Source organism: Medicago truncatula, chromosome 1 (genome assembly GCF_003473485.1).
Source record: "Medicago truncatula cultivar Jemalong A17 chromosome 1, MtrunA17r5.0-ANR, whole genome shotgun sequence".
NCBI lineage: Eukaryota > Viridiplantae > Streptophyta > Magnoliopsida > Fabales > Fabaceae > Medicago > Medicago truncatula.
The window spans coordinates 40,209,178-40,220,857 of record NC_053042.1 but is presented as its reverse complement, the minus strand read 5'-3'; the positions used below and the strand labels follow the sequence as shown (position 1 = coordinate 40,220,857).

The following is an 11,680-nucleotide window of genomic DNA, read 5'->3' as shown; positions in this document are numbered from 1 at the left end:
TAGAGCTAATTAACCTACCCAAATTAAGGAGGAGCAAACTCCAAAGTTACAAATCAACACCACCAAATAAAGTCACTAATAATTATGTCTACATCAATATATTCTAGCATATCTTTCTCAATATATAAAATGGTTAAACCATTCAACTTTTTTTTTGTGACATTGACGATCTAAGTAGTTTTTCAATACTTTTAACTTTGAATTTTTATTTTATTTTATGTAGATGCAATAATCATCGGCATAGTTAACAAAATACGACAAGCAATTGAAACATTTAAATATCAATTTGCGGTTTTGACAAACTCAAGAATTTCAAATGCTAACATCAACATACTTGGCAAAAGTATTTGCAACATTTTCAGTTCAGAAAAAAAATATCATTTACATCATCATGTGACATCACCCTTTTAAAATTGAAGTTTTTTTTTTTTTTTTGTTGTTTCAGGGTGTGATGGAGCAATTTTTTATGTGAGATGAGCAAAATCCTTCCTAAAATTACTTGCGATTACACTCCAACAGCTAACCATCATAATTTTAGATTAAAAAAAAATCCATCAATACAATGAATTTGAGCTGTACATACAATATAGCCATGCTACAAGAATTTTCTCAATAACTGCAGTTAAGGGTGGGATGGGATTCAAAGTTTCAAACTATTCCTCACCAGATTATCTTGTAATTCAAGAGTTCGGTAATGTAATGTCAGTCCGTTGGTCAGTCTAAAACCAAACCAACTTTTTACATATCTTTGACCATTGCAAGTAGAAGAGCTGTTAGTATATATATAAAAACAACAAGAGAGAAAGCCCTGTCTTAAGTTATTTTCTGAAAAATAAAGCCCTTCATACTTCACAGTGTGATTGGATACAACAAAATTGGCAAGCAAGGGAATATGGATCAGCTCACTAGGATCATTTTAATAGGTTTTTTCCATTCCACTCTCTGTTCCTGTCTATATATCACCCGGGTGTTTAACCACATATATTCCAGTCACCTGCACAACTGGTTTTTCCAACTTATGGTTCTGGCCCCAAATAAGCTGTGTTTGCGCTGGAAGCAATGGAGTGTATGGAAAACTTTGATCCATGTAACAACTTCAGGTAAACTAATTATGGGCACACACTTGATGGAACTGAGAAACAGTTGACCATAATTTCTGACGGCAATATGGCATGAGTAGACCGGGAAACCTCTAGGTGATTCTAATCTAGTAATCTAGTCTACAAAATAATATACAGTCCCAGCCAAGAAGATGAAGGGGGGTAAAAAACCTAAGCTTTCCATAAGCTTAAAAAGTTGAAGTAATCGACTTCGATAGTGGGCTTATCTGGCTGTCTATTTTCCACATGCTAAGCTGAGCTTTTCCAGACACAATTCCTTGCTGACAAACCGAAGCAGTACTTGCACCAGCTCCCGTATTCTTAATTCTCTGTCCATCAAAATATCAAATTTAGAAACCAGAAAGGCAGAAGAAAGGAGTAGATGATGAAAAAGGAAAAATTACGTTTTATCTCTTTCTGCTAAAAATTTAAATTCATTCTAAGATTATATATAGTTTTTCTTTTGATTGGAAAACTAAATAGGATTAAAAAAAAAAAAAAACGATATGTTGGACAAGGTAGGCCAAAGTATGCAATGTTTTTTGATATATCTAATTTTTTCAGAGTTCAGAATCCAAATGGTATTTATTTTTGTTTTATACTGTTAAATGGCCTAGCATACTCAGATTAGCTAGTGCCTCAATGTGGGAAATGTTGAGATTGCTCCACTCCCTTAGAATAGTTTGATCATCTCTGATTTATTTGTTAGATACTAGAACTTGTTTCGGTGATTTTGTGACTTTTGATTCTTGTGGACAAGCTTTTATTCTTGGCATCCATATAGGCTACGACATTATCAGGGGTGTTTTTTCATTGGTGAGGCACGTCTTTTTTAGTGGATGCATGCCTTTTCTTGCATTAAATTAATTTATTGCCCATCCTTTACTGTTCCTGGAAGATATCTTATCCAGAACCCTGTTGCTATTTCGTTTTAAAATAGAAACTGTTTCTATTTTAATGAATACTAAGGTTAACAATATAGAACATTAATGAATACTATGAAATCTAATATTCACCCAGTCCAGTATAATCCACTCAGGATTTTTGCAGGTGTGCATGCCAAATATTAAGCATAGTCACTTAAATTTATGAGTTAAATATTCTTTTGATCACAATAAAAGAAAAAATGTTAAATTTTAATCCCTATATAAAAATTTATACGCTTTTAATCCCTAAAAATCCAAGAACTATGTGCTTTAGTCCTTGTGATGAGGGGCTAGTGGTTAACTAAATATATTATTTTTTAAAACATGAAGATTAAAAATATGAACTATTATATAGAAACTGAAATCAACATTTATTGTACTTTACAAGAACCAAAAACATAGTTCGCCCATTTTATATTAACTTTACCTCGATGTAACAAGCTCACAAAAAGATGGTAATAGCACAAACAGATGAAAACGATTCCCACGCTTCGCCTTGTCCTCTCCTAGGTCAGTTTTCAAGCATGAGTGTAAGGGGAGAATGGATGCTACATCTGGATGAATTAGAAGCTGTGCTAGTTCTTGGAGGACATAAATAATTTCTTCAAGTCTTGCTTTCGGTAATGGATACTCCCCTGCGGGAAAAAGAAAATAATTAAGCAGGAAACCATGGGAGATGAAATTAAGATTATCGTTGTCTACACTCTTTCATCAAAGAAGAAGCTCACCTAAGATATTTTCATCTGTCAGAAACCTGCTCAAAATGTATTCACATCTGTTCATAAGCACCATAATTGAGATTTTGCTGACTTCAGATCTCGTCATATTCCAATTGACTTCATTAGAATAACTGAGAACATTATATAAAAGATGGTCAACCTTTTTTGAAGATGAAATGATCAACATTACTAAGATTATATAGAGAAAAATGAAAGGTGAAGAGACAGGACACAAGGACTTCATATTAAAGCTGGTTAAAATCATTGTTTAAAAAAAAAAAAGCAAAGAGGGAGAATCTGCAATGGACATCATGGTCGTATTTATAGCTAGGGAGAGTTGACAAGATCTCATGAACGGAAAATTTGGCAATAGAATGAGGCCTCTATTCGGGTCTCCAATGGTGTTACTCAAACTACTAACCAGGAGCCTAAGATATACGAAAAAGGAAAATGCATAAAATATATCAAAAATTGGATTAGGAACATTTCTCTTCTAATTAAGGTACATAAGTAACAGATGCATTAGAAGAAAAAAAATCCCAGACCAAGTAGGCCGCTGTATGCAATACACAAAAATATTAGATTGCAAAAGAGTCCATGACATCGACACTATCTCATATAAGATAATTTAGTGCTTCCCCATGTTAATTGCAATCAAGTACAAAAATGCTATATGCTCAGATATTAGAAATTGAAAATTAACATGAATGATAAGCCTTCAAAGGATGGCACCTGCTCAAAGAAAATAACTTCTGTAAACAAGTCAAGGAAAATCTGCTGCAGTGTGGAGGCATCAGCTCTACAGTCTCAACAGGTAATGAGCATGTACGTGATGCACAACGGTCCAATGTGGAGATCAGCCGCTCAACAACCTGAGAACACATACGGTATTAGAAAGTAAAAGTAAAATTTGCAATGAAACATCAAGCTAATGGTATTTCCATTGGTCTATATAATCTGAACTAAAGGGCAAGAAAAGCTAAAAAAAACTGACATAGAGCCAACTCTGACAACGAAACTTAATAACTTGTAATAATCAGTAATTTACATGTTACTTTTCCAAAACGGTGATAAGCTACCATATTCAGGAGCAGTACTACATGTTAAATAACCATTGTAGAGAGGTAGAGTCATATTTTATACGAAATAAAACTTATAGGTTGTTCTAAAAGTTCTGAAAGATTTTTTTTTCCCTGTAGTAGGAATCAGCTGTATCAATATTTACATATCTTTGCAGCTTTATGGTTGGTGACTCAGAAGTTTATTCCAAATTTGACTAAAACCACATTTTAAATCATAACCATAATTAAACTTAGAAATGTGAGCAATGCAATTCTTAGATGGGCATAAACTTTTTAAGCACCACATATATTATCATTTGAAGAGATAAATTAACTGATATCTATAAAATATTTAAAACTTTTAGATAAGTTTTATTTACTTGTTGTACAGTTATGAATGCATATAAGTATAAGTGTATAACTATATATACATATATGATATAATCAAAAGTTAAAAAAAATTATATTTATTTTGAGGGTATGGGTGAGTGATTGAGGAACCTGATAGAAACAGATATTCATTTAGGGAACAATCTAGACTAGTTTCTTAAAGCAGTAGCAGTCCCTTGTAATTCCTCAAAACAGAAAATGAGATGATACCACAGGCCATTCTAGAGAAAACCCTCCCAAATCCTCATTTGATGATTTCCTACCTCCCCAAGATAAGATCCCCATGTCCACATTTATCTCTTTCCCAACATATAACACCCTTTTCCTGATTTGTTCCCTCTACCTCTCTCCCTTCCATGCAAGCATCTGTTATTTCTGCAGTGAAAGTTCCTATTTGTTTAACCATTATTAGTTGGGTTGGTTCCCTGACCCTCTTATCGCTCTTCCTAATGTACACCCTCTTAATAGGAGGTCTAACATTAAGTTGAAAACTATTGACCATGTAGATAAATCTACATAACTGTTAACACGTAATTCCATGTATGGATAAATACAGTATTCATATCGGGTTCTTGAATGTCTGAGTACCTTACATACTGGCATGAAAATATGATGACATAATATTATTGGTAAAAAACTTACATCCAGAGGGGTGTCAATTGGCAACTTGAGGACAATGTCACCAAGAGTATTTAAGATAGTCATCTCAAGAGACTCATCAGCCTCTAATGCCACCACCGAGAGCGAATTTGAAGAAAGAGCTCGTCCACAGTATCCAACAAGGAATATTTCATAAACATCAGCAATTTCTTTCCATATACGTGTTCTGACAGGTTTAGTAATGCCCAAATGTTGAGCACCATCTGTTGATTTGGTAACATGGTCAACAAGTACACGATCGAATGCTTCAACTGCTAACCTCCAAAGTGCACTATCTGGATTGTCTCGTCTTGTTGTCATACATCTGAGAAGTAACATAAAGGTATAATTACACAATACACACAAATCCATAGAGAAAAAGGGAAATATTATGCACATTCCAACAAGGTGAATTAAAGCACTCAATAGGGGTAAATGTACTGTCATTCCCAAGTGAATAATGATATCGGTATGTTAGCAGTAATAGTGGGTAACCTTATAATAAGGGAAAAAGACTAAAACTGACATAATATGTAATCAAGAGATCGCCGCACTCTCCCTCACTATCCTTCAGTAACTTTTACCTCTTCTCCCTCACCTATCTTAGAGCCATATGGGTCAACTTCCCTCTCCTATTTTGTTGCGTAAAAGAAGATCTGATCAAGTGGTAAAAAGTTCACAGCTCTCATTTTCATGAGCAAAAAATATCCTCAAAGACAGCTACAATTTCAAAAGTTGTTGATTAAGGGTTGGAATAATAGCTTTATTCTATTTCCTATCTCTCAATCTTAAAGACTAGCGTACAAAATCAAACAATTGGTACAGGCCACGAGTCACATGTGTCTTAAGAATCTTCATCCGCAAATGCATGCACTGCTAATCTACCACAGACCGGATTAATCGGTCTTTGTGCCTGATACCGAGTTTTGGAAGAAAAAAAATGTTTTTACGGGATAATTTACATCTTATTTTCCTTCTGCCTAAATGTTCCTTAATTCCATGTATACATCTATAATGAAGTTAATAGGACAGGTTTCGATCCCTATAACATTGGATTCCCTTTCTACAATTATCATTATGAGTACAAAACGATGAGAGCTGGTTGTTGGTGGCTAGTAAAAGGCTACCTACAGAGGGTGCACTTAAAAGACCGAGTAAAGCATCGTAGAATGTAGCCGCTGAGATGACGGCTCCCAGGGCGGTGATATGATAGGGACTTGGGTATTATGAAGTGCCCAATCCCCACATCTAGTAACATGGGATGCTCAGAAGAGTATTCAAGTGGCATGATTCTTTATCTTTAATAGCTAGCTTTCAAGGAGGCAGGGTTCTCCGGCCAGCTATTAAGGGTGAAACACCAAGCCATATATCATAATAACCAAGTCCCTATCAACTGAGTGCTCTCGGCTTCTTCAAATTCACCAATAAGAACATGCATTCTTCAAATTCAGAATTCGTTTCTTTCTCATTTTATTTTATTTTTTAATACCAGCAAAGAAACTAGAATACACTTCTCTCCATAATTAATATTTCAAGACATCTCATGAAAATAACCTATTAGTAAAGAAAATAATGACTGAAGCATTATGTGCAGTATAAATGTGATAAAGTAGAGGAAAAGAAAGATAAAAGAAAGAAAACTATGCAACCACGCATCTTCCTGAAATGCAAGCAGGACATTTCTCATCAGAGGATAAATGCACTTCCACGGTTAGCATTCTGTTAGACTATTCATTATTATGAAATAAATATTATATTTTATAATAGCAGTTATGGCAGTTATTGTGTAAGTTATTATGCAACAAGTAGTTATTAAGTTAGTTATGTATTGTGTGTGAATAAAAGGGAAGCCACATGCTTTTGTGGATTCTGAAAGAGTAGAAAGTGGTTACTTGGAAGGGAGAGATCAAGCTCTCGAATTCATGGAGGGGAGAGAACCAAGACTCTCGAATTTCTTGGGGAACTACTGTATTATTAATATTAATTTGTATTTTGGTATCAGTTTCTATCACATTCATCCCAATTCAAGCCATTTTTCTTTGCCCTAGTTTCTAATTAAAACATCATAAAACCTATGATGTTTGTAGCTACAGTAACTATGAACTCCGCCTGAATTGACTCTTCACAGAAACACAATCTCAGCCTTTTTCTGGCTACATTATATAAAAAATTTCAACTAAAATTTTGAAAAACACTCTCCAAACCTTATGGAAGCTATCCTATTCCTATCTACCATTAACAGTGTAGTAGAAGAAAAAATTAATCAAGAGATATTACTACCTTCCCAGGCTTTGAATAACTTCAGGGTATACAATATACTTTTCAGCTGTGGGTGCCTGTAGGAATAGATCTACAATCACAGGAACTAGCTTTTCTGCAAATATATAACTAGGAATGCCTGCATTTATAGCAGCAGTTGACTCAGAACCAGGAGACGCAGATACTTTATCATGTGATATTGGAATAGTGCCATTAGGAGTTTCATAGTTCACTGGAGAATCTGCACAGATGAGCATAGATTTTTTATTTTAACTTAAAGGGAAAACTGAACTAGCTCAGATACAATCAGATATTTCCATCCCTGGGATAAGATCCGAACCTCTTGCTTGATCTATTTTTCCGTCCTCATTCTTGAAATGGGTATTCTGTCTAGGAAGATACTGCAGAAACTCTCGAAGAAGAACAGGCCACATGGAAGAAATGTGTTCAGCCGGACCTAACAGCGGTAAGATTTCCAGTATAGTCCGTAGCACAGGTGGGATATTACCCTACAAAATAGGTTCTTTGAAATAAACAACAGGATTCTTCTAAAAAGAAAAGCAAAATGTGAGGAAGCAATGTCTTGTACATGAAAACTACAAAAAAGTCGCTCGGAACATAAATAAGTTAACATGATGGAACTTAAAAATATAGGGTCATGCTCATACAAATTATGGAATTCACAGCAAATTATTATTGCTGCAGAGCGGATATTAAATTTATTTCTTTTTCTTCAACTGCGCAATTAACTAAATAAGATAGAGAATGCCTCATGATACTCCTTAGTTTACAACTTCAACTCCTGTTTTTACAACAACTACCACCTCTGCTACTAAGTGAGTATAAAGCCTTATGAGGATGTCAATGAAGTTAAAGGAAACATTTTAGAATGTAAAACAAAGCAATCTTAAGTTTACAAAAAAATATATTCATGAATAAACTTATTACAAGAAACAGTGATGTTAAAATAAAAATAGCATTCCATCTTGTGCTGCATTTTATCTTTACTGTCCAAAGTCCTTTTCATTTTTTAACAAATTATAGTTTTCAAATGATTTCGCGTACTTTCTCTTGGGCCATGAACGAAACAAGACACTCAAGAACTATTCAATCCAACTTTACAATTGGTGAACATTTCAGGTACCTCTGAATTTTCACACCTTGTTAACACCTAGGGATGTAAATGGATATCCATGGGCGTGGATATCCGTTGGATAAAAAATTATATCCGTGCCCTCTCCATATCCGCGCGGATATCCGTTAAGTGGGTTATCCACGAATTCTGAGATATCCACGGGTATACACAGATGTCCCTGGATAACATTTAAAAAAAAAAAAAAAAAAAAATTTTGTAATTTTTTTATTATTACCTAAAATTTAACAACAAAAGTTCATCACATTCATTTTCTTCTTTTTACCAAAATATAATAATATTTATACATTACAAAAACAATATCCATACATAGTAATATGATAACACCTTGTTACCGATGAGTAAATCATCGGTTAACACTTAACAGTTACAATTAGTGTCAACAGCAATTGATTGCATAATTGCTTTTCTTTTCCAAGGAAACAACACATGAACTTCACAACTTTATAATATTAAATTGCTGAAAAGTAATATACATGTGGTAATTGTTGTGTGCTGTGGGGATCAGTAAATTGTCTTCATTTGTGTTAAAATATGGACTTACAAATTCCATTTCAAAGTTATCATTTGTTATCATGGCTTGCTTCACAACCAAATCTATGATTGCTACCAACTGTGTGTATATGACATCATTGAATGATCCTTGAGCCTGGACATAAATCTCTCCTGATAGACGTTCAAAATATCAAGTGAAATCAGCCTCGTGCGACTACCACTATCTGAAACTAACTTGACTGTGGTGCAAATAGAAACTTAGGCATGACTATTCTCTATGAGTAACGTACGTACAAAAATAAATTCGTACAAAATAATAAAACGAAAACCAATACATTACCAAGACCATGCAGAATCTCCTGCTTCACCTTGTCGCTGTAACTGGGTGGCTTTTTCAGAACATGCTCGTAAACATCAATCACTGAAATCAGGTAACGCATCGGCATATTTCCCTAATTCATGAAATTCTGTCAGTACTTAAATGAGTCTATTTCAATTAACACTGCTTTCAAGGAATGGGAGTGAGCGAATCATTTCGGCAGCCTACTTTACATCTACAAACAGAATATCATCTTTTACTTAAATACCTTCAAGGAATGGGAGTTAACATTTGTCTGCAAACAACTAATTGCAGCAAGTGCCACTTCTTTGCTACCATTTAAAATACTATTTTCCACAAATTGAATCAATGATTCCCAGCCTACACATGACCAAATTAAATCAGGACTACTTGTACATAACACCGAATGAAACTAGCAGATAAATCAAGTTTAAGTAATAAACGCACCAGACCAAAAGTTACTTAAGCTTGTAAAAAAAGGAAAGAACAATCGCAATATGCGTGCTATTCCACCAAGAACAAGCACAAGGGTTTCATCCCACTGCTTCTGAGCAGTGTTACGGCTGCAAAATTAATTAGAATGTAAGTACATATCAAGATATTGTGGAGTGGGTTACGAAAGTAACAAAGTAGCTACCTAGAGTGCATCTATAGTGAAAGATATTGTGGAGTGGGTTATTAAAGCCATTTTCCTCTCCTTTTTCAATTTTTACTCAGTTTGGGGATCCAACTATCATACTATATCCTGTCTTTTTTGTGGTTTAATACATGAGCTATTGTTCATTGCAAGTCGTGGTTTGTCATCCATTTCTCTCTTTTATTTTTTTAATGGTAAATGTTAGTATGTTAATTGTTAGGTTAACAGGTCTTTACCCCCCCCCCTGTAATATAGGTCATTTCTGGTTTCCCCCCCTGTAAATTTTTTATTTATTTACCCCCTGTAAAATATTTTTGTTTTGATTTACCCCCTTAATAGGCCAAACAAAAACCAATTTTTTTTTTTTTTAAGAAATTTTCATTTGTTTGGCCTATTAGGGGGGTAAATCAAAACAAAAATATTTTACAGGGGGGTAAATAAAAAAAAAAAATTTACAGGGGGGAAAACAAAAAATGACCTATATTACAGGAGGGTAAAGACCTATTAACCCTAATTGTTATGTCAGTTTTTTCTCCTTGCCAGGGCTTGAACCCTGGACCTTCAACTCCTTAACCCTGAGCTCAAATCAGTTGTCATCCATTGATCTCTCTACGAGTTCTTTTGTTAGTTTGGTCTTAGTTGTTAGAAGCTAGTTACAAGCTGTTACTGGACTTGCATGTTAAATTGCAAATCACAATTCTTTATATTTTACCTGATTTTAAGTTTCCATTTGTCAGATTTGGCTTGCTCAAAAGAAATAAAAGGCTTACATAGGCTACAGCTTAAGGAAAAGCGTTATCAATGTTATCAATGGCAGATGGCGGTTTATGCCAGACGGCATAACTCCTTGATATAAATGTAGGATTGCAACCCATAGCGCTGCCATGGCAATTAACAGATTTCCTATGGCGGCTGGTACAAAATCCTTCACACCATTGCCACAATTTAACAACACAGGATGTGGAATTAAAAATATTTGGTAGTTTTGGCACATCCAAACTAAAGGGTCTATTAGGACCCAATATGAGAGGGTGTTTTAAGTAATTAGCAGATTATTAGTAAGTGGCCCATTAGGGTTAAATAATAAAAGGCCCATTTGGGTTAAATAATAGAATGTTCTCTTCATATATAAAGGGAAATTCTTAGGAGTTGCAAAATATGACTGAATAAGTTTCTGTTACTGCCAGAATAAGATTCCTCTCTGAGTTGTGTCGGAGCTTTGCTCTGGGATTAGCTAGATAAATTCTCATTCTCACTATTTTCTCTCAACCATGTGTATCACCGAGACCACAAATAAATAAAATAAGTTAACAAAGTCAACGACGATTTCAAATACCTAAGATGTATAACAAAATCAACGAAAACTTCAAATACCTATGATGTATGAGCATGTGAACCGCTTTTCCTCCTCGAGTTCCAAGTTCTTTCCCTTGCCATTCGTCTTTTGATGAAGTAGCAACCTACTTGCCATATAACCAAATTTTAAAATACATCCGCTAGTGCTGAACATAGCTCTAAAATACAACTACAATAGTTTCATATTACCATGTAAGAAGCACGATCTAATGTAGGAAATACATAATTCCAAAGACAATCTTCCCACATTCTCTTTGAAAGCTTTTGCCCATGCGTTCCTAATGTTTGGAAAAGTGTCCTAACAGCAGAATTCCTCACCTGCAAAATAAAACATTTAGTGCTAGAAATCCTTCACGTCCAGCAGTAATAGTAGGTGGTTATATAATAAGTTTTGCTTTATTGTCCAAATTTCCCTAATTGGCACAGGAAAAGTATAGGCACAAAGCAATGGGAGTTTGGAGATCTTAGAATTTGGGCTAGACATAACTCAACCCCACAACCTAGCTTAAGAGGTGAGAATTTAAGTCTTTTAAGGATTATTTTGACCATATCTCTACTCTAGTCATGTGGGATATCAACAACCCTCGTTCCTGAAACTAGACATT

The 11,680-nt window shown here is 34.6% G+C and overlaps 1 protein-coding gene across 4 annotated transcripts in view; it reads right to left on the bottom strand.

Annotated features, from left to right (window-relative positions):
• Positions 1–511: 511 nt before the first annotated feature.
• LOC25484657 (protein MON2 homolog) overlaps positions 512–11,680 on the bottom strand; it is a 29,520-nt gene continuing 18,351 nt past the window's right edge. For all 4 annotated transcript variants that reach the window (XM_024782316.2, XM_024782320.2, XM_024782324.2 and 1 more), the window contains 13 exons: positions 11,265–11,393; positions 11,094–11,179; positions 9,530–9,645; positions 9,330–9,442; positions 9,083–9,194; positions 8,792–8,913; positions 7,435–7,603; positions 7,116–7,335; positions 4,839–5,160; positions 3,478–3,617; positions 2,755–2,876; positions 2,454–2,661; positions 512–1,429 (listed from right to left, as the gene is read on the bottom strand). In XM_024782316.2, coding sequence (XP_024638084.1) covers positions 1,336–1,429; positions 2,454–2,661; positions 2,755–2,876; positions 3,478–3,617; positions 4,839–5,160; positions 7,116–7,335; positions 7,435–7,603; positions 8,792–8,913; positions 9,083–9,194; positions 9,330–9,442; positions 9,530–9,645; positions 11,094–11,179; positions 11,265–11,393 — 1,953 coding nt within the window. In that variant the 3' untranslated portion in view covers positions 512–1,335. The remainder of the gene's footprint in view (positions 1,430–2,453; positions 2,662–2,754; positions 2,877–3,477; positions 3,618–4,838; positions 5,161–7,115; positions 7,336–7,434; positions 7,604–8,791; positions 8,914–9,082; positions 9,195–9,329; positions 9,443–9,529; positions 9,646–11,093; positions 11,180–11,264; positions 11,394–11,680) is intronic.